General features: G+C 39.7%; 1 protein-coding gene across 1 annotated transcript in view; it reads right to left on the bottom strand.

Moving 5' to 3' along the window:
* Positions 1–24,433, bottom strand: part of ZNHIT6 (zinc finger HIT-type containing 6) — a 34,122-nt gene that overhangs the window by 4,984 nt on the left and 4,705 nt on the right. The window contains exons 7-9 of the mRNA XM_061465358.1: positions 15,904–15,972; positions 15,039–15,119; positions 14,538–14,618 (exon numbers count right to left, since the gene is read on the bottom strand). Of these exons, the coding sequence (XP_061321342.1) occupies positions 14,538–14,618; positions 15,039–15,119; positions 15,904–15,972 (231 nt within the window). The remainder of the gene's footprint in view (positions 1–14,537; positions 14,619–15,038; positions 15,120–15,903; positions 15,973–24,433) is intronic.

Genomic DNA, 24,433 nt, shown 5'->3' with positions numbered 1-24,433 from the left:
AATTACTAAAGCAAAGGTACACTGGAAGCACTTAGAGCTCTGTTTTTGTAGAAGCACTCCAATATCCAGAACACTGGGACACTAGTTTCTAAAAGATGGTACAATATCCCCATTTATGCTAAGCAAATCACTGCTTATCTGCAAGAAATTCCCTGTAGAAATCCCCATGTGTGTGCGTGCTACCTTTGTCAGAAAAGGGCTGCTCTTCACCCTGGAGGATGAAGCCAGGTATGTAACATATGATACCACAATAACAGAAAGCAAACCGAGCGTCTTCTCATGATTATTTCCTAGAATTGTAATAATCTCTCCCAATTCTCTAATTGGAAACCTGGACATGGGTTTTTGGCGACAGGGAGGGATATTTCAAAGCCCTCTGAAAGAAAACCCCTTTCTTTCACTTGCCATAACTGCAGCATCCAACAGATGCTCTGATATTATTACACTGCAATCAACATTATTAAATTACTAATAAGCTATTGTATGTTAAAGTCATGAAGTTCAAAACCAAAACATACTGCAAGCAATAAGTGGAGTATTACCCATAGCTGCTCTGCCTCCTCTGATCATTAACATATTATGCAGTTGGTTTTCTTTTGCCAAAACCAACACCAGATGGGTGAAAGAAATCATATACTTTATGATTTACAGCAATGCATGATTAAGAACGGTACATCAGAGGAGTCAGCACACAAGAAGAATACTGAAGGTAAAACAGGATTTGAGTTCTTGGGATTTAAGGGAAACTTAGTTAGAGTAAAAACTATTTCTCATATTCAACTTCAATCATCATGAAAATATTTGGTTTCATGTTTCCCTCAACCCCAAAGTAACCATGACCTCTTCTTACTGAAACCTTTTAAAAGGGATAACAGTATATTACATTTCTTATTGAATGAATACATTCATAACTTGTGGATTAACACACATGAACAGAAACATATTTACTGCTTTATTTACAGTGGTCTAAATGCAAAGTATGGCAATACCTTTCCTTTGGCAAGGACCTCAACACATTCTTTTCTGGTTAAGCAAACTTTTACCACCAAGAAGCTAAAGTAATTCACATGCCACAATACACTTTCCACTATCTCATTTTTTAGACAAAACATCTTTAGTGTCCAGCTTGGCATAAGATAAAACATTTGTACTTAAAACTATTTTATGATAGTAAATTACTGAAGTGTTAGATCAACGGACTCAGAGCTTTATCTTTTTTGCTTTTAAAATACATTTTACTGGTTGACACTGACAGAGAAAACATCTAAAACTTTAGTGCATAATGCGGGTTGTAAATTTCAAGGAAAATATAACAAAGGAGTTTAATACTTTTTTTAAACTTTGCTGTTATTGTCTATGCTATCCAAAAGACCTTAGCCTACCACATTCCCTACTTCATATACAAGTTGAGGTTTCCTGCTAATCCACCTGCCAACCTCTTCCTTGACTGTGAATAATTAAAAGATCCCACAAGAAAACTATTCCAAAGTCTAATGCAGGACGTAACTCAATTCCAAAGTCTAATGCAGGATGGCTCCCGAGCAAGACTTGATTTTTCAGGTTCTCTCTGAAAGACTTTGCCATAATAAAAACCTTCCCAATTTTATCCCAGAACTGGAACAAAGTCATGTATCAGAGTGAACAACAAAGACCTGGCTGTCCTGTAAGGCATTTCCAGAAGCCTGTATACTCACGCATCATTTCAATTTTTACTTATGGAAAAGCTAGACCTGTTTGGAGAAAAATGAAATGCCATTTTTACAAGTCTTTTAACTTCATGTAGTGATTATTTACCAAGATGAGCTGAGGATATAGGGTAACATTGGAATGCAGGCCCTCCCATGTATTCGCAGGGAAGTGGTCTCCCCACAGGTAGAAGATAGAGCAGGGAAACCTGATAAAAGAGTATCTGGTAATATCTGATTATCACTGTTTTAACCTGCTTGTCCTGTATCACTGGAACTGCACAGCCTGCTCTGTAAGTACCCATAATGAGCTGCAACCTTCTTCAGGCCCTTCCTTCACTGTCCATTTCAGGTGACAACCCAGTAAAATGAATGGTAACCAGCACAAGTCTGTCCTTTCACCCACACTCTTCCATGCTCCAGGGCCAGTTGCAGGAATCGACTTAATTGAGGCTGTGCTTCAGCTCTTCATAACAGGATAGATTTGAAGACATGTCTGGCTCTGAATGAACTGAACACCCTGAGAGAACCATTGCTATAACACCCCCTGTTCACATCTTTCTTTTAAACCTTCCCTCGTTTTCCTTTCTCTTTTCTCCTACTGCCCAGTTCATATAAATTGTCTGTGCTATGGCTTCCCAATCCCTGTATTCTATGGGCCTTCCCACTGCACTCTTCCCTTCCTTCTTTCCTCCCTGGTATTTACTTTCCACTATTTTCTCCCTCACTTCCATACATTCTCTTGGCCTCCTTGTCCAACACCCACCATCTAATAATACACTTCCCTGATGATTTTCTTGCAGCGAGCAAGACTTTATGCCCATGTCACGAAGCAAGAAATATGCCTGGACTTCTTCTTAAGAAGATGATTCCAATTGTAAGGACCACAAACAGACAATTTTAGCAGACAACAGCTTTTGATTTTAGCTGGAATGTAACAAGGACAACTGCTTTTTAAAGGACAAGAATGAAATAAAATTTCCCTGCCAGCAGGCAGTTTAAAAGCTTACACCAATTCTGATGACTGAGAAAATGTAACAAGGTTCAGCAATCCCACATCAGTTCCCATATAAACTGCTACATTTACCCTACGAATGACTTTGTTACCTTCCACAAAACGCTGAGATTCATGTGGCACTTCTGACAGCAACTCTGAGTTTCTGCACAGTCTGGTTTCACTATCTATAGTTACTCTACCACCTTCCAGGAATTCAACGATTCAGTCTCCTAATCTGTCCCCACAGGCAGGAATGCTGTATTAGGTCACTGCATCACAACTAGCTCCCCTCAAATGGAACCTGTGGCTATCATCACAGTGGCATAACTTATCTCCATGTATTCAGACAGCAGGAAATTCCCTGCTGATCAGCTTTTCCTGAATGTCATCTACAGGAACTTTGATTTTAATACTAATAATAAAGAAAAATCTGTAATCTGGAATTAAAGATAAATTGTAACCATGTTATTTTAGTTTAGTCTTCTAGACCCTGAAAAGAGGACAAACAGTTTAACTGTCTAAATAATTTTAAATATTACTAAAATGCATATTTGTATAATGACGTTCATAATTTTCCTGGGAGAGAGATCAACGAAAATCCTTGCACATATTTTAAACAAGGATGACTTTTCTTCCTAGAACTGAGTGGAAACATCGAGGTATTTACTTGGCATAATTCAGATACAATAAATCATGCTATCTATTTTGGGCCTAGTCCTCAAAATCCACAATTAAACTTCTGCTAACTTATGAGAAGAACAAAGATCTTTTTCTTCCACCCCCAAGCAAAAGAGAGTAGCATTTCCTAGGTATCTGCATTTGCCTGGAAGAGAGTAAAAGGCTGGGTACAGCACATAAAGTCTCTCCCAAGCACTCATTCTGAAGTGCTGCAGCACAGTGAAGATAATAGCTAACACATGGGACTTTCATTCCTAAGTGGTGAATAACCTCTTCGTGTGGTTATGATTTGGTGAACATGGAAGTAGTGAAATGCACTCTTGGATTAGGTATGAAAGAAAACTTATATGGCAGAAAGTAAACACAACGTATTGAAAAAAGGCACTATTTCTATGTTTAACTTTGTCTAACTAGAATTCTGACATTCTAAAAATCTGGAACACAGTCAGTTTTGTTAGTCCACATGTGTGAAAAAGAATTAGAAAATTCCATGAGCAAACAAGCAGAGACTTTACAAACAAAACCAGAAATGACTTCCCTTAACACTTCCTTTGTAACTAATTCTCATCAATAGCTGAAACAATATGAAAGATTACTCTGAATACTCCTAAGGAAGTGTGACAGGAACCAAGTTCAAGTTAATCTTTTCATATGAAAAAATAGTATACTGCAATACACACAAATATTTTAAACCCTGCTATCTCCTTCTTCCACTCCTGGTCTATGGTTTTTGCCCTGGTCTAGGACCTCCATAATTTGCCTCAATAAATGTTCACTAGGGAAAAGAAACCTCATATCAACCTTTTGGCCTCCAAGTCCTGCTAGAGGGCTAAAACTAAAAAACTAAAGGAAGAAAAGCTGCCAGCACACCAGGAAAGAATCTCAGGCATTACTACTATCTCCTAACTACACCTAAATTTACAGAACACATAAAACCAAGACAATCATGAACCTTTACCTTGCCATGTTTCAGCCACTGACCATCTGTAAACAAAGACCCTATTAAGACAAGCCATAACAATCCACAGTCTCCTCTCTTTTATGGGCTGAATGAGGCCCTTCCACTAAGGAAATCTATGAACTGCTGAAAACTGAAGTGTAAAATGGAACCTCCCCCCCACCGCTTCCCCCCTCCAAAAAAAGCCCCCAACCAAACAACAAAACCCAAACCACCCTCTTCCTGTAAACATATTTCAGAGAGTTAAAACATCCTGGAAGAAAAAAAAAAAGCAATACCCAGGTGAAGACAGCAGGAACACCAATTGTCATCTAAGTTATTTGGCACAATAGTACATGTCCAGAAAGATTTAACGGTTTGTTCACTTTTACCCTAGAAAGTATACAAAGCAGTTAATGGAAAGAAGTGATAAGCAAAATAAGACTACAAGTATGTCACTGTAGAAGCACACAGCTGTCCTTGTCTAAACCTCTAGAGAACGATGCAATTGAACAAAAAGAAAAACACAGTAAAAGTTGTTTAATGACTATCATGGAAAAATCCATCAACTGATGACAAACCCAAGAAAGCAGATAAGGCATCTGTTGCAACAATTTAGTGGACTGAGCACTGAGAGTGATGTGGTAAAAGGGTTTAGGATGCACAATAATGATCCAAAGATTAACTGAAGTACAAACCTTTCTGCCTCTTTTAGTCATGGGAGAAGGTACAACAAAAGAGAAGGAAAATGTGAAACTAGCAAATGGCAGTTTCTTGGATTTGGTAGAATTTGGTTCAAATACAGAAGTAAAGCGATACTGAATTTCAAGAAAGCAAATACTTTCCCCATCTCGTAAGACATAATGAAAAGAAGTAACACAATCCAACAGCAAGTAAAGATGCTGTAATTCAAGTGCATCATGGCAACAGTCCTTTAGACATACAGGAATTTACTTTATCTGCAAAGCCAGGCAGCTTTACAAACTTCTCAAAAGCTCAGGGTTTAGAAATCTTTACATGGTACAGAGCAGACATACCGAAGAAGGGTATACCACAATTGTGTAAAGCTACTGTACGACTGAGATAAAGAATTAAAACACTCTAATGAATAACCAGAAGGCCTAAAGGGAATATGAAATTTCACAAGGGAAAAGTTATTAGAAGAGAGTGGGTTGACGACTGAAGATAAAAGCCTGAAGTTTCAAAAGCTGAAATTAGTAGCATCCTTAGCTGAAGTGAAAGCCGTGGGTGGTTCCCCAAAAATGCAGGGAAGTAAAAATATGTAACTTCTACCACTAATCAAATACTGGCATAATCATGGAGAAAAAACAAATATCCTAAGCCTACTTTAACTACAGTAGTCTGTACACAGCCTCATGAAACATTAGTGTAAATATTTTTTTGAGGTGGGGGTGTACCAAGGAATACCAAAAGATTCAATGCAAAATTCTTAATACATTGAGTTTGGAAAACTAACAGGTCAACTCTCGTTTGACAACTTAATATAAGTAAGCAGTGCACTGATAAACCGAAATATCGAACTGATGAGAAATCAGTCCTGGGAAATTGGCAATACTTTTGTTATTGCACTTGCGTTAATCTAATAAACCTCCCCTTCATGAACAGGAAGAATAGATACTTCTCTAATTTTGGATCCCTAGACAGCAAATTCGAACTTTCGAATTTAGCTTACATGGAGATAGCCTGAACATCTTCTACACTGTGTACTAAACAGTGGAAAAATGTCTATACATTTATATTTATTTATGGGAATCACAGTGCCATAAACTTTCCTTTAAGGGGTTACTCATGCTTCACATGACAAGGAAAAGCTATGAAATAAAGAAAACAAATTATTTTTCTGGCGAACAAGCAGGAAGGTCAACTCCCTCCTTGGTGAGGTTGAAACAATCAGCCCTAACTCATTTCCGTCAAGGAAGAATAAAAAAGAGAGGGATTCCCCTTTGGCAGCCTCAGGAGGAAATAACAGCTTTTCTCATTCCCGCCTGGAACACGAAAAGGTTCTCTACTCTGCCTTTGTGAAAATGCTGATGGCTACATTGCCATGTTTCACAGCACTGCAGTTTTCAAGTTCAGCCTGTAACTTCAACTGCTCATGAAGACGTTTGTATCTTTGCACCTAGAAGCCTCTTACTCCAGCCTCCCCATGCTGCCTGGTCCCCAGAACTGAAGTCAGCATCTCACTATGTTGTCTTCTTTCAAGAAACTAGCAGTAAATCCTCCTTTTCCTTCAGAAAAAAATATTTTCACAGCAACCCACATGCAGCTGAATTAAACCCCTTGATGTATCTCACAACATTTATGCTAGACTGGAATAGGACAAATGGTTTGAACATTATTTCTGCTCTACAGCACATTTTTACCAGCTCCTTCTTCTAGCCAGGGGGCAACAGATTATTCAAACAGGGGTTTTCCAGCTGCAATCTTTTCTTGGATTTCATGGCCCTTCCTCTTGCTTTCAAGTCTGCCCTATATGTGCATGCTACGCAGTACGCAGATTTCAATGAAGGCATTTTCCATACCATGCATACATTACATAGTACATATATACAGGTAAGTTCCACTCTGTTCCATAGCAGAGATGGCAGCCTGGAGCAAACTGCAAGATTTGTGCTTGAAAAAGTCTTTCCTAGATGCACAGCTCCTCAGAGAAAGAAGAGAAAAATCTGCTTGTGCATGTGCTGGGTGCGCTGCTTCCACATTTCAAGCCCAGTTACGATGCAGAAAAGAGGCTGCTGTGTACAGTTTTGTTTTCAAATTTGGAGTTTGCCTACCTGCTTTGCATGCATGAAGGGTCTTCAGGTCCTCAGGTCTCTGTGGTGCTTACAGAACATCCAGATAACGACTGACAAACCACTGGATGAAGTCAACACTAGCACTTCTATTACCATCTCATCCTCCACCTCTTTACTTAGTCACATATTCCCTCTCTGTAAGTGGTCTGGATCTAGCTTGCTGCAATACAGACAGCAGAACTTTGGAGCAGAGGCTATAGTTTCAAATAAATCTTTGTGCAATAGATGTCTCAGCAACTATCTAGCTGTGACACTCCAGAAACCCTAATGCAATACCATCAATTATAAAACAGTTCATCCAAAAGAATTCAGCATGGGTTACAAAACCCTGGATTGTTATTTTAAAAAACAGGCGCCTGCTGGTTCATAAAGGAATCCCTTTCAAGAAAAAAGAAATTAATGATTGCCCAAGCTAGTAAGATGGGCAAATTCTGGGTTTGTTTTTGGAATCATCCCAAAAATCTTCTCAAAGGTCAAGTAATTGTAGTCAGACATCATAAACATTTGGCTATGGATGCTACAGATTCAGACCATACATGCGGCTTATACTCAGCAATGACTAGTTTTCTGTTTCCATCTATATTGTGTAATACAGGATTTCAATGAAAAACATAAGTAGATAGGAAGGAAAAGTGACTCTTTTTTACAGTAAAAGCTGTGTATCCTGGCATTTGATGCTCTGCATTATTTTTGTCAGCAGAGACACTAATGTTCAGATAAAGGAGAAGCATGTGAAAAATGACACTGAAATGGCTGCAAAACAGAACTAGAAAGCCTGAAATGACCACAAGAAAATGTAACACAGCACTCAGTAAAAAAAGCTGGAGTTTTAATAAAAACCCCTCAAAACAAAACCCAACACTCCAGGAAAGAACAGCAGCAAGTATTAATACACAGGAGCGCTGTGTTTAAGAAACAGACTACAGCCCAAATTCTATTTCCCCTTGAACAGTACAAAGTCACCAGAGCCTGACTACAGTTGTGAAGAATGGCTACTGTAAGCTAGCTCCCTGCTTTTGTAAAGCTGGCAGAGCTGCTTTTGTGCCAGCTGCTGTGAGCTACAGAGGAGTAATGAATTCTACTGTCAATCTGCTGGCATAGGTTAAAGGCAGCTTGGGGTCTTTTCCAACTCATGCCAAGGCCAGAAGTTCATCCAGGGATTTGTATCCTTAATTCCTGTCTCATGTGTACCACATACTAAGCAAATGTGAAAAGAAATTGCTTCCTAACAAAGAGTAGAAAATGTTAAATAAACCACCCCACGCTTTTCAACATTTGTGGAAAATGCAGAGGAGGAAATAATGCTTGAAATGTGCCAATTCTAGCACATTTGTTTTCCTAGATGAAGTAGTACTTTTGAAATGAGGTTGTAATACAATGATAAAGAGAACTGGTCCATGTACCACCCTAACAGGAGTGACTTTTTAAAGCAACTGAGTTATGTGTGAAAAGCAAAAAGCAAAGACTATAAACTCTGTTGGTTTTCCATGAAGTTATTCACAAATGATAATGCAGAAGGAAGTGCCCTAGGAAGACAGTATGAAAAATTAAGGAAAACATTACCGATATTTGAGGTTATCTTGCAGCATATTTAATTATAACAAGCTTTTTATAATCTTAAAATTCCTGAAAAAACTGGTATCTAATGGATGCTTTTAATGACAAGAAAATAAACAACCAATATGTACATTTAAAATTATCTGGTTCCATGACATTTATATTACTCTTTGAATTCCAGGCTGATTTTCTAAAAGTCTGCTGGCATATTTGCACACACTAGAGCAAAAAACTTACTTCATCTTCCTAAATCTATTACTGTGAACTACTGCGACCTACAAATGTGATCTAACTCTTAGCTATTTAAAAACAATAGACTACAAAAGAAAATTCTCTTTGAGCACAGAACTCAGTCATCCAAGGAAATAACTTATTTCTGCCAGCTGATCTTGAGACAGGGAAGTGCTCCAAAATTACTAACATCATCCAGCCTTCTGGGAAGCAACTGCACTGGATCAGTTAGTGCAAAGTAAGTGTTCACCACCATAAAGCAATGGCATTTAGTAAAGAAGAACCTCTGGTAGTATTTTAATGGATTTTTTTCCCTGTGGTCCACAAAAATTAAGTGGCAAACATGCCAGCATTCTCATGTGCACCAGCCAATGTCACCACAGTGAGTAAGAAGCCCCTTCATGTTGGAACTAGCACAAAAATGCTTTTGGTATTTTTTGCTTTCTGAGGAAGTGAAGCATGAGCCGTGCTGGTACTACTGATATAAAAACCAAAGTTCCAACTGATTCTACATGCATCCATTGATGGTGTGGCAGCTTTACAACAGCAAAGCTGCAGGATACAGTCTGGTATTGCTCTGAACTCCAGCTCCTTGAAGGATATGGTCCACTGAAAGCAGCAGGCTTTGCAAAACTTTTATAGCCAACCAGACTCTATTTTCCAAGCACCTCAACATTATGCCAGCACCTAGTGAAATCTTCTAACCCCCAAAGTACTCTACAACAGCTTATTCTGAAACAATGTTTGCATGCTATTCTGAGTGTATTAACAGGCAAGAAAATTACCATATAAGAGACCAAACACGGATGTTTAGGAAAGCGTAATTTTTAAATTCCATTAAACTAAATATATATGATTAAAGACGGGCTACTATCTAAACCTGATTCATGCAAGATGTTAATCAACCCAGTAGAAGATATTTGGTGTAGCTTAACCTCATTAAGATTTAGTTAATTAATTGTCTCTTAGGTTAAAGTATCTACTGTAAACCAAGCCTGTTGCGGTTATTTCTTTTCTAGAAATAGGATCATCTTATATGACAAGATGAGTAAATAACCTTTTCATTAAGTATCTGTAGTTATGACAAAAAACCCCACACCTCAAACCCAACTCTAACCTTTAACTTACTTATAACAAAGACCAAGGGTGTGTTTGATTTAGGAATTCTTTTTGGGGGGCGGGCTGTTTGCGGGTTGGGTTTTTGTTTATTTATTTGGTTTTGTTACACAAAGCCTAATAAGGCAATTCTCAGGAAAATAACAAGGTGTATTTCCCAAACCAGATTGTATAATTTGGCAGTTGCATCTTTTCTTTCCTTAGTGGAAAAAGCAATACTCTTAGCATATGAAGTCACTCTGAAGGCATCTCAAATAGAGGACTGAAGATAGTCAGGACACTAATTTATCCTGAACAAAGAAAAGACTACTTTATAAAAGAATGCAGGCTGTAAAAATCATCCAAGAGGCAGCAGTTAAACCTTTCTTGGAATAGTTATAGTTGAGGAGAGAATGGACACCAACCACCGACTCAATATTGCATAACAGGTGACAGAAGCAAGCATACCAAATGGGAAACTATTATAACCCATTCAAACACAAATTTTTTCCAAACCAAGATTTTAAAGGAGGAAGAGAGTTGTGTAACATTCATTTTTTCATACCCTCCTTCATAAGATTCCTTATAAAAAAATGCAATTAATGAGAAGACTGTCAAGTGGTGTTAACAGTTGCAGCGCTATAGAGCATTATGTGATAGCTAGGGAGGAAAGGACACAGGGAAAGATTGTACCTTAGGTTGCCCCAAGTAACCAATTCATACTGGAGGCAATTCTTACAAGCTGGTTTTAGAGAAGACAGAAGTAAGCTTATCATAAAATTCTCTAAGAACCGTCACTGCTGATGATAAAAGGCACCTCACAAGAAGAAAGCAAGCACCATGTAGTTTGGCAGCTATCCATCATATCTGCACACCAGTGGATTTATCCAGTTGCCTTGCTGAAGTTCTGCAGAACTCCTGTGAGGAATCAGAAATCTGTACTACATAGCTCATTTATATTTCTGGAGAAAAGAAAAAAGAAAACCCCAAAAATTTAAAGCATTCTGCAATGGACCTTTAAACTAAAAGGGCCATTTGCTGTGAAACCCAGAAAAAAAGCCAAAACTAAACCACAAACTCCTGTTTCATAAACAACTGCAGGAAACACTAAAATCCTTCTGTAACATACTTATCTTAAATCTAGAATACTAACATTTTATAACCCGGAATAATCCTGTTTAGATAGTCTCTGAAGTACCATTGCACTTCTTCAATAACACATAACTGGAGCTATGAAAAATATTTTTTTCAAAAGGTTTTGCTAAGCCTAAAAACAACATCTGAGCCACCAGTGTATATTTACAATCTTCCTATTATCTACTGCTTGTGGAGAAGGAATTTTTCTGGCGGACACAGGAGAGGTTTCGGATAACATAACATTCATGTAGACTTGCATGTATCTGTAGAATGCACCAACCCTACTGCTCCAGTTTGCCCACAGTGACCAAAGAGGATTTTGCCACATAGTAACATGCAGCCTAAAATCATGAAGGGTGAGATAGCACAGGATGAGAAATTCCTCTGAGGTGACAGTGTCACTCAAGGCTACACAAACCAGCAGTTAACAACCCCCCACTATTAAAGGAACAGATAAAGAAACACGAGAAAGCTCTGTCTGTGCTCAGCTTTTGTCCCATGCTGAACACCACTAAGCAGCAAGCTACTCCTGTTTCAATCGCAAGTATTTCCACTGCAATTCCAGGTAAAGATTTATAGAATGAGAGCCATAACCTCAAATAAATTTAACTGGGGAGGGTGTGTGTATGTGTGTGTGTGTATGTGCATGTGCAAAAGGAAATCAAAATAAATTCTCTCTTAAGTGCAATGCAGCTACGGTAAGAATCTGAGTTCCCTCATAAAGCCTTTGTCATGACAACTACACTGGTACAACTGCACTGATAGCGTCTGCTGGCAGAGACACGGCTGATGTCGACAGAAGATGCTTTTCTGCTGACATCTCAGTCCCATAATTTCAAACAAACTTTGTTCTTTCCTTTCAGAAGAATAATTTTCTTTCAATATTCTGCTTCCTTGACCTGTCTGCACTGCCACAGCTGGGCCTGCTCCACCAACCTCTATGAACAGACTCACAAAATGTCCGAAGCGAGGAACTGTGTTTCTCAAGTCAAAACTTTCCTATTTTAATTTTCAACATTTCCTTTTAAACTAAACTTCACATTCACTAAGTGGGATAAATACCAATTACTGTGACTTTGATACCAACTAACAAAGCTGATTCTGGGTATACTGATGAGGCTCAAACTTAAGGATTTAATTTAACCTCATGAAAAAGAATTCTCTCTCAATAAATCTGTGAGCTAAGGAAACGTACAGATTTCAGAAGAGGAAAACGTTAAGTAACAAAAGAAACTGATAAGCACAAGAGACACTCCACTTTGATACTATATTGGTTTCTTTCCCCAAGCCTTCTATGCAACTTACATACTCGACTTCAAAAGTTTGAAAGGTAAACTTTACCTTCTATTACAAAAGCATATTTTTCACTCTAAACGAGAAATGAGAAAAAATGAGAAAACTGAAATACCAGGGAAAAACTCACCTGAGTGTGATTTATTTTTAAAATACAAATAACTGTTCAAGATCATTGCTTGAATGTATCTTTCATGTACTGCAAGAAGATGCACAGCACTTGCATGCTGAATGCATTTTCAGGTTTTGCTGAATTTTGGGTTAATTACTTGAGCAGGGCACAGAGGCTGTTCATGCTCTGGGAATCTACCTTAAATACTGCTAGTAAAAGATGAGCAGAACAGTCTGCTACAAATATTTAAAAAATGGTGAATTCTTTCTGATCTCATTTCCTGGAGCTGACCTCTAAAAGGCTTCTTTACTTGGGTGCAACATACAACCTCTATGGCTAAAGTGCCTCTGCTGAATAGCCTTTACAGATCACTGGGGAACCAAGTAAAAAGACAGAATGGAACTGAGAAAACTTCATCTGCCCAGTTGCTACTGCAATGGACTTTCCAGGGTGGCTCACAATACCAGCATTTCTAAATTGTCACCCTAAACAGCCAGAATTTTGCCATTCTTAAAGCTAAATGGAAAACATCCAGACACTAGTCTTTCAGAAATCTGTGCAAAAGTCTGTTTAACACTCGTAGCCCTCTGACTCAGGGGTTGGGGCAGCCCAAGGTCTATCAATATTCTTAAAGACTGAGGTGAAAACCACAGTGGATGTGTTTGCTTTTTCTTCATCCCTCTTCATCCCTATGATGATGACCATCTTCAGCAAGTATCAGTCAAGTTTTTCTTTGGACCTACTCTTGCAATATACATACTTTAAAAAGCCCTTCTTGTTATCTGAAACAACACTTCCCATTTTCAACTCTAAGCTTTGGCCTTTCGTGTCTTCTCCCTCCATAAATGAGTCACGGCTCTGTAATCTTCAATTTCACTTAAACCCAACACATTTCTCACTGGCAGATCTGATGGCAAATGTTATAACCACATTTCAAATAATGACTGCAAAGAGGGGAAGAAAAAAAAAACAAACAAACAGCCAAAACAATGAAGACTTTGGGCTTCAATTCTGAAATAGGTTATAAATTTTTGAGTAGTACTGGGAAAAACACAGCACAAACAGGAAGCTCAGCTACAACTACCATTCTTATACCTTTTTCCCCCCGTAGAAATAATACACCATGCTTTCTGGAAGCATGTTATTTACATTTCTTACATTTGAAGTAAAGAATGTGCTTTAAAGAACCCCAACTAGGAATCACTGGTCAACCACAATAAGCTATGACATTAAGCTGATACATAGCCTTTTCAGGAACAATGACAACAGGGTGGAGTGGTCAAAATGGTATTTATACCAACTAAAAAATATTTCTCTAAAGTTTACTTTTGAAGTTCTAGAATGTTGTCTGTTCTGGAAACAAATAAAACAATTCTGCGCAAGTCTGCATTCTGAAGCCCACACCCAGAAATATGGTAACAAGAAGAGTGATGAGCTAGTAACTTTGAGAAAAATGTGTTGTTTCAAACAGAGTAGCTGGATGCTGGTAAGAGCGTATTTTTTGCTGCAGTGATTTATAAAAGTCCAGCTCTCTTCAACTATCACTTCAGTTCTCCTGAGGAGGTTAACGCATGCACAGAGGAACTTGCACAAAGGAATGAATGCAAACACTGAACAAGACAGTAATTTAGCATTTTAATACAAACCTATCTTCACTGCAGACACTGTTACATTTGCATGGACTGCTGCTGAAACAGCTCAGGTTCAGCTCAGGTAGAGGCACACTCACTACTCCACCAGTTTGGCTTTAAGTGCCCTAGCTTCAGAAATCTGTCCGAGTGAGCTGAATTTACTACTCAGTAATTGCGCAGAAATGTCAGTGCTGACATATAAAAAAAAACAAATTAAAAAACATGACATAAATGGCTGGCAATTACGTACTGAAGAGTAATCCATGAGATTATGTAATCTCCATTCATAATATAAAAGACTAAGAAATGTATGATTTCTTTCCCCCTATTTTCAAATCTTAAACACACAAACTGAAGAACCACCTTACCTGACAGAGTTTTGTTTCCTGTTTTCTATTTTCATTAAAATTTGTACATCTGACTGAGGAGACACTGTATAGATTTTTAATCTGGAAAAAAAAATTAAATATGCAACAGAGATAAATAATGTACAATAAGTATTTCCTATAAATGAGGGCTCTAATTGCTAGTATGTTTTTCTAATTACTCTAAATAAAAGGTTCACTGTCAACCCCACTGAGTTTAATTGTGGTTATATTTTTTAGAATTACAGTTGCTTTATTTGATCTTTATGCCACGAGTCAGTTTCTTAATCTCTTCCTGGTTTACATTTGGTGGCTGTACTCCAGGGTTAGGCGGTTGACAAATGTTAGGATGGTTTTCATCACAGGAATTAAAGATGCACTTCTGACTGGGAACTCAGCTCTGCGTGCTGAAAGTGCAGCTAGTTTAAACCATTTATTCAGAACTGTTCCCCTCTTTTAGTAGTGTGTTACATGAACTAGCCAGAAAAGTTATTCAATACACACCTTTGACAAATTACAGGATCTGACTCCACTAGATTGATGTACGGCTTAAGGATATCAGCAAGTGTTTTATCATCAGGCACCCTTTCACCAAAGATAAAAATCAAATACGTAAGACATGGTTCATCATGTACACAAAAATCTGCTATCTGATTCACTTGGAGGAAGCTGTATATTTGCATGCTACAGTGGCACAACTGAACACCTTATGGAAGGATCACAAATATGTATCAATACAGCATAGATAATTGTCAGCTTTATCACAACTTCAACACTAGGACTTCACTGGCATATAGAAGGAGTAAACAGGTAGGTATCTCTAGTTTCTAACCCTGCAGCAGAAACACGCTGTTCCTACAGCCCTAGAAGTAGACAAGGGCATACTTCTCATCCCCCTTCAGGCAAGGAAAATACGATGTCAACAAAAGCTTATTTTTTGCCCTTTGCAACACGTGCTTGTGGGCTTTCCTACAAACCAACCAATGCAGCTATTTCATCCTATACGGTCAGTTCCAGTGTCCAGATGAGGAGAGATGGCAAATCTTGCTGAACGTCTGCTCCATGAGAAAAGAATGTGTTATGTGCATGGGATACTGCCATGACGAATATAGAAGCTTCTCTGTTTACATAGAGAAAAGGACTAGCAATCAAACATTTAACCTGATTTGAAAACCCTGCTAGCTTTCAACTTGTCAATACACAACTTTAAGTACTTTTTAAAAAATTTAAACGCCCTTTTAATTAAGACTAAAATAATATTCAAGTTTACCTTGTATAATAGAATAGATAAGAAATGATAAAATATTTTGCAGTTCAATTTCAGAAGACTAATTTAAACTTCATAAAAATCTGGTTTTCAAGCTTTTACCCTTTTAAAATGTATTCAGCATGAGAGTGAGGAAATACGAGCTTCAAGTGCCAGTAGAACTTTTTCTCTCTGAAAAGAAAAAGAAATAACATTCTTAATGTTAGGTGGTAACTACTACCTGTTTTGTCTATGATGAAATTTGGTAGCCTACAGCACAGGTGCAGAAGAAAATACACAGTCAAAGTTTTGAATGGCATTTTCAAAGAGCAAAAGGGGCAGACAGACAAGCTGAGATGCAGTGCTCCCAGCTTCTGCTGAATTTCAAGTCTTTATGGGATAACTTGTTCGTTACAGACATCTCCAATTATATGATCAACAGCATTTCATGTTTTAAGAGCAACTCTCTTCCAGCTGACTTTCGATATGGATAAATGCCTTTTCATTTCAGAAAAGGAATCTGCTTTTCAGCGTATCACCTGGGACTGGTTGCCAAACTCGTTCAACAGTAATAGCCAGATGTGCCAGCTGAAGCCAGGTTCTACACAAAATAGGGGACTCTCCTGTTCACAGCAGTGATGGCTTCAACAGAAAATGTATCATGGGCAGGGAGGGAAGCTGCATTTTGGCACGACAGGGATAACGGAAGCCAGAAAGAACGTTTTACAGAAAGATCAGGGAGCTTTTTGTAGAGACCAAACTTGACGTCATGTTCCTCTCTCCAACTTGCTAGTTTAAAGACTCATCTTCGCTTTTCCTGCTAGCATAACTAATTCCTGAATATAGAAGCAGAGGGATTGAAATGAGATGATCTTAAGGTCCTTTCCAACCCTAACCATTCCATAATTCTATGATTTTATGATGCATGGTTCCAGTGCAGTATCATGTTAAGAAAGACAGTATTACTAAAAGAATACTTTGCTAGATTAGGAAATCTCTTTTTGTCTTCCTACTTGTCTGCAGAAATGCTGCTGAAGTCAATATTGACTTAAGACAAAGCATCATTCCTCTCATTGCTCAAAATTCTCCCGTTCAGTATGGTGAATGTAACAACATTTTATAAAACAAATCTCCTGAGGAAAAGCACTGTCTAAAAGGTACGTGCATGGCCCTTTGCTCTGGTTCAGAACTTTAACACTCATGATAAACAGCAAAGATCTGGAAGAGGAAGGAGGGTACTACTACCATCTAGAAATCAGAGGCCAGACATCTGTGTGAAGCAGAATGTCTAATGATACTTCTCCCCCCTGGATTTTTTTTTTTTTTTGTTGTTGTTTTAGGCACTACTTAAGATCTATGAAGCATTATATCCAGGATAATCACCACCAGTTATGCAAAGATTCAGGTACTACACTTAAAAGTAAACAGTATTGTTCCAACATGTTTAATTTATCAGGTGAATGAAACATTATCCAGCAGGTTCTAGCTGGCTGCAGAGACCAGTGTATGCATATCCAGTAGCAAAACAGTAAACTCAGCTGCTAAGTTCAGTTAACGGATACCAACTTTTACATGCAAGCACTTCAATAAAAAGTACTCTTATCAAATAAACAATCATTCCCATACCTAGTTATTCCCAGGAAGAAAATAAGCTTTACAGCTGAACTACACTTCCTGCAGCGTAAGTAAAATCAGAACCTTAGCTCCAAGGAGCTAATAATTAGAATAAAAAGAACTAATGAAGGCCAAGTTCCCCAAAGCAACATGAGATTCAGCAGTTGTGCAACATGCTTTGTGATTCCTCCTCTCTATCTGCTTATAATTGTTAACTGGGATTCTGAACACTGAAGATAAGAAAATCATTCCTTATCTAAAAGTTCCACTTTGTGTCATGATTTAATCCTAGGTGGCAAATAAGCACCATGCTGCCACAATACTACTGATGATAATGAAAAGGAAGATAAGAAAAAGAGAGAGGAATAAACCCCAAGAAACACAAGTGATGCACAGGTAAATCGCTCACCACCTCCAGACAATTCCTGGGTAGTGACTGGCAGCTCCGAGCCAATTCCCGTCAGTTTATATACTGGGCAAGACATGCTGTGGTATGGAATACCCCTATGGCTAATTCGGGTCTGGTGTTCTGTCTCTGCTCCCTCCCAGCTTCCTGTGCCTCTCCTCACCAGCAGACCATGAGAGACTGAGAAGTCCTTGATCACAGTAAGCACTACTGAGTGACAACTAAACCACGGGTGTGCTACCAACATCATTCTCACACCAAACCCAAAACACAGCACTGTACCAGCTACTAGGAAGAAAATTAACTATATCCCAGCTGAAACCAGGACACTTCGGAAAACCAGAAACTTTATTTTTTTCTCCCAGCAAGCTAATACTGAAACTGCAGCTAATTACTTTGTGTCTCTTCAAAGTATTCTTGCCTGAAAGTAAAAGGCAAGTAGGTAATACAGATTAAAAACTGGGTAGAGCCTGCTGCATGCCAGTTATTAAAGTGAAGCATCCATCACCACCAATGATCTCTGCCCAGTTAGAGAACTTGATGTCAATTGCAGATGCTATCAAAACTGCTTCACAACAAACTGATTAAAATTTGATATCCTGGCTCCACATCTCACTGACTTCATTTTCCATTATGGCTCACTGGGGTAGTATTTCCTTCAAATACAACTGACATGTACTATGTTCTTTTCTAAATGAAAATGCTTAATTGAGTAAGTCATAGGCAGTCGAGAAACAGTCCACTGCGTGCAGTGTTCCATGCCGATCAGCTGCCATGGAACACCACTCCATGGTTAATACCAAGGCAATGACTACTAAATGGCAGAGATCTGGATGAAGCACAAGCACATCAGTAAATGGGCTTGTGCACATCACGCTGATGTCAGAAAAAGCAGCATCACAGCCCATCCCCGCATTGCTTGGCTTCAGATCCTAGTTTGGCTACTTCAGAAGCATGGAAACTGATCAGAGGGAAGAAGAGGAGCCAAGCACCTCTTCGCCTGCGTGAGATCTAGCTGCAAATTATGCTCAGAACTTCACAGGCTGTTTTGCAATTACTGTTCTGCTAAAGCAAATTAACTGTTTCCCTTTCATTTCACCTTAAACTGCCGAAACCTTATTTTCTATCATCAACTGTAGTTTTTGCAGAACTACATGTAAGTAAGTTTTACATTTTTCACAGCAACAACTGAAAGATTTCCATTTCTGATGTTACAAAGACAACAGCGGTACACACAGAGTGGCTGTTACCTCAAGTCAGAACAACTGCAAAACTTATCTTTCACAGATAAAGCAGTACCTTACAAGATATTTCAAGTACTGCAGGTATAGGCAGTACAGCTGCTGGGAATTAAAGGACAGATCTACAAAGGATTCTGGGATTTGGACAATATACTTAAGTGCCTTGGCAGATTTTTAGAAGTGTCCAGTGTTTACGTATTTCTTAAAACATTTATGAAGTATTTCGTAAGACTTAAATTTCTTGTCCAGGTTTCCTCTGAACAGTCAATTTTGCCTAGACTGCAACAGAAGTTTTTAAGTACACAAAATCCTTCTTTTAACCTTTTAAAATGTGTGTTTATGTGTGTGTATGTATATATATATAAAACACATACTGACAAAAATATCCAAATACCAGTTGCAGTTCTGGCTCTGCAGAAGTCCTTTGCTGCCAGCCTGTCAAACACAGTGATTCACTGATGACTGGTTTCTATTTAGCAACTAATATTCTCAGAATGTTTTAGAAATAGTATAGAGGACATCTTACATCAAAGCGCAAATACTGAGGTATTTCCTGTCTATGTTACTTTGAATTGACAAAAGAGGTGAAAAGGACATAAAGAAGTTTAACGAAGGACAGGTTATCCTTCCACTTGACAATACACAGTACTCTCACCTAATGCACTACAGTTTAATTGAAACACTGGATGTTCACTATCTACACCTTAGGATAATGTTGCCTTTCTCAACTTCCTTAAGCAATGAAGATTCAGCCTAAGTGACTAGATTCTCTTGTGGATTAAAACAATAAATTAAATTAAGAGAGCACGCAGACGTATAATGATTTCACCCCCCTCTCCCCCCAACTCTGTGTTCCTAGAGCCAAACTGACTTCGTTGCATTTCTAATAGCAGCACATAGAGAAGATGACTGCATTTTGTTCAAATTTCATCAAGATAATTCCTGTCTACTGAAAGTTCATGTTTCCTAGTTACAGTAAACAGCAAGACAATCGAAGAAACCGAAATGCACATACTTTGTAACACATATGGTCTTCTGTCAGGGGCCTCCCAACACCAGATGTTACTAACCATATGTGTCGCAATAATCAAACATGCCGGGCTTGAAGTAAGAGTCCTGTGTAAATCAAAGAGACACTGGCAAGGCCAACAAACCCAAACTGTAATAATTTTATATGAAGAACGGGCTAAAACTACCATCCTTTTTAACTCTGAAAATAAACAAAATCACCATCACATTCACTATGAGAATGAAACATTTGTTGCTAGAGGGAAAAAAAAATCTCAGGTACAGAACTCAGTCAGTACTTGTCTTCACATGGGGGTGTTCTGAAAAGCTAGTGATTTATCAAGATGCATGAACATCCTCCTCTCTGATCACACCAGAGTAGCATTTCTTTGCCTGGGAACTTACTTTGGCAGGTCTCAGAAAGCAAGCAAAACTATGTACTATGTAACAACTAAACTCAAGTTTAACAGCTCCCTTAAAGTAATAGTAGCCCAAGACCCAGCTCACGCAACTCCTTAAATTCTTAAGATCAGTAACACTTTAAACAATTTATTTTAATTACCCTCACCTAGCTAAGCATTAAAGTTGACATTATAGGGCTTTCAGGTATATCTCAAAGTAGCTTCTGTAACACTACCTATCTCTTAACTGATGCTAAACCCAAATCTCCACATCTTAGTTTGTTCTCAGAATTAAATAGCGATAAGGAAAAGGATTCCTTCTTCTCCCACATATATTATCTGTTCAGATGCTTCCAAGCTGCAGACATGCCTTCCATCAAGACTTGCAGCCCTCTGGGCAGGGAGGAGGTAAGATTTTGTCTGGGATGTGCTGTGAATGGAGTAGGGAGGAAGCTGGATGGAGACATCTATGACAGTGTAAGCAGAAGGGAGGTTCAGAGCAGGGCAGCACAGATCACAGGGCTGAGGGAGCTGCGCTGTCCCATTTCAGCATCTCACCGCTGTCACCACCTCCTGCCAGAGAACCAGGAGGCATGGAGTTACAAGCTTCCTCCCCTCTTCCCATTTGACCTACTGGCGGGAGCTCCCCAGTTCCTGCCTCAGTCCTCTTCCCAACCTGGTCATGTTTCTCCACTCCTTTCCCAAAGGCCCATTATTGCAACAGGCTACTTCAACTCCATGGCAGCATGCATCCAGAAGGGGAACTGTTGTTTCTACTGAAAAATAAGGGCACAGCAGGACAGATTGGGTGAAGCAACACATTAGAAATAATTCGCAAATACGGCATCCTAAACAATCTCTAAGTCAGATGTCCCATGAGTTCATGAACTGGACTCACACTCTACTTTCTAGTGACCTTCCAGTATCTAAATATTCAAGGTTAGTCTAATCCGTGTGTTGCCCAGCACTGGCACATACGCTTTCATGACACTGAGTGTAGTAAACAAGCTAATGGAAACTGGGAAATTAAATCTGGTTAACACATCCGAACAACCACTGATATGTTCTCCACACCCAGCAGGGGCGGGTGATGACACAAGAATACGTCCTGTACTTCCTAGTTTTAGATTACTCTAATTCCTGACTGTCGTGGTTTAAACCCAGTCAGGTAACTTGTTCGCTCACTTCCCACCCCCCCCCCCCCCCCCCCCCCTTCTTGCCCTCCCCCTGCTCTCGGAGGGACGGAGAGGAGAATCGAAAAGAATGCAACTCCCACGGGTTGAGATAAGAACAGTTTAGTAACTAAGGTATAACACAGATCACTATGCTACCACCAATAATAATAATGATAAAGGAAATAACAAGGGAAGAGAATACAACACCTCAGCACCAGCCGACTGATAACTCGCCCCCCTCAGCCCAACCAAGCACCAACCGATACCTCCTCCAACCCTGCCGTCTCCCAGCCCTTCCGGCTAACTCCCAGTTACATCCTGGGCATGACGTGCTGTGGTATGGAATACCTCTTTGGTCAGTTTGGGTCAGGTGTCCTGTCTCTGCTTCCTCCCAGCTTCCCCTCCTCCCTGGCAGAGCATGAGCCTCACAAAGTCCTTGGCCAAACCAAAACATCTCTATCAGCTCTGTTCCCGAGCCGAAAGTCAAAACACTGCACTGCACCAGCTACCAAGGAGGAGAAACATGACTGCTACTGCTGAACCCAGGACACTGACTTGCATAGTCCAGCAGTTTGGCTTGCATGGAGAGCGTGAAGAGGACATCAGAGAAGCTGTGCTCAGCTTTCCATGCACATATGTTGAGCAGCTTCCAAACAACCTGCACCCTCTGGAGCAACTCCTCTACATGTCTCAACTGACAAACAGCATGAGAAAGGGTTCAGTTCTGCAGAATAGACACACCAGTCCCTGACCACAGTCAGGTGTTAACTTCATATAACATAACTGTTTACATAGCTTTACCCCATTTGAATGTAATATTCAACAACATGTTATGGGTGTTATGAATTCATATGGGATAGGTGTTAAATGGCTGATACTCCCTGGTTCAATGAATCCTGAGGTTTGATTCCTTGGGAAACCATTTAAGGAGAGTAAGCAGAATATGCCAATTAAAAACAATCAACCAACCAAACTTGCCCAAAACAACCAACCAACCAAAACCAAAGGTTAATTTTTAATCTGCAGCACCGATTTCAAAAAGCTGATTGATGTGTGAGTATCAGTAGCCACAAAACAGGGGAAATGTGTCCTTTGTGTAGTACTGAGCATATTCCATACCGCTAGACAGCATTTACAGGAAAGAGAGGGTGATTATCATCTTCAGAAGAGAGAACATTACATGTTCTTTCTGGTGGGATGTTAAAGTCCCAGAAAGGACAGCAATCCATAACAACAAAATTACCCCAGGGCTTTATGATTAACACAAACCAGTAAGGCATTCCCCCAGATAGCCTGTGGAATATTTGCATGCCCATTTGCCAGTAAGTTACCTTCCTTATCCCATTTTCTAGCTTTTAAATCTGCTTCTGTTAAACAACATAAAGCACATGATATGCATGAAAACATAATCTGCTCAAAGCTTAACTGTGAGCTATGTTTCAGTGTGTACCCAAAAAGGCTTTCTAGAGAAAAAGAACTGAAAAACACAGAACATGAGGTCAAATGTCTGTAGCACAATACTGTACTACACCCAGGATCTTCCCAGCATCAAACCTTGCTGTATCCATACCTTTTCTGTTCTTATATCCTTTTCTTAGCTGCTGATCCCAGCATCCCTGGTCTTTCTGCATTTGCTCTGGCTCTTACAGGCTACTCCTCACCTGTATACCTTAAAGGTGTTCCTGTTGTTTTATCCACAAGGAAAATTAAACTCAGCTCTAAGACCGAGATACTTCAACAGCATGAGACTAGCATAAGATACCTGTAAATGACAGAACACGCAGCCAAGGCAAAGGAAGTCAGAGCAGAGGCAGGCAGCCCATGGGACTCACACTGGCCAGGTGTGGAGCTGCTGCCCTGCCTGCTCCCAGGGAGAGCCTCCGTGGTGTAACTGTGGGGTGACGGCGGAGAAAGTGCCCCAGCTTTCCCTTCTTCCCATGGTCCGCCCGGGGCTCTCCCTCGCAGTACCGTATGTATCTTCACAGCGCTGGACATCCACACCTCCTGAGCGCCTCAGGCTCCGCAGCGCCGAGTGCCGCTACCCCTCCGTCAGAGAGCGACACCTGGTGGCCACTGGGTGCTCCGGCGCCTTAAGCCATCGAGGAAAGCGCTAAAACGGCGGGCAGCCGCGCCGCCGGCGGCTGCCGCAACCTGAGCGGCGTTTGTACGTGTTCCCATGGTACATCGAGAGCAACTTCAGACCTGTTTCCTGCCACGAAATGGTTCGGGTTGGAAGGGACCTTAAAGCTCATCCAGTTCTAACCCCCTGCTATGGGCAGGGACACCTTCCACTAGACCAGGTTGCTCCAAGCCCCATCCAATCTGGCCATGAACGCTGCCAGCCATAATGAAACATTTTGTAGGGTTTTTCTTACTACTACAGTGAACTTACTTCAAAATACAAACTATGGATACTGTGAAAAATGCCACAGAGTGGATAAAAAGAAGAATACTTAAGAATCTTCCTAGCCTTTTTCCCAAATTCCCATCTGTCTGCCTCTCTAAGCTGCACCATCTCAAGCAACCACATCATCCAGCACAGCAACTTCTATCACAACGTGACTGTTACTGGAAGCACCTCTTCAGACTTAAAGTCATCCTTTCAGAGAGAGGCGCTTATGCAATCATTCTACATCAATCCTCTATCATAAACCTTTAAAGAAGTGTCTTCTTTTCCAGTAAAACTCAGTGTTAATTAAATATGGAAAAAACACATCATCGACTCTTCCTCCAGTTATTCTTCTTGGTGCTCCTCCAAACAAAGTGTGAATTGCATAAGCCGATGATATCAAAGAGCCTAAAAAATGA

The sequence above is a fragment of the Pezoporus flaviventris genome, unplaced genomic scaffold, assembly GCF_033815535.1.
Source record: "Pezoporus flaviventris isolate CSIRO_AGI_PZ_B2104156 unplaced genomic scaffold, CSIRO_AGI_Pfla_v1 ptg000040l, whole genome shotgun sequence".
NCBI classification, from domain to species: Eukaryota; Metazoa; Chordata; class Aves; order Psittaciformes; family Psittacidae; genus Pezoporus; species Pezoporus flaviventris.
The sequence above is the reverse complement of the archived record's forward strand: the minus strand, read 5'-3'. Positions and strand labels throughout refer to the sequence as shown.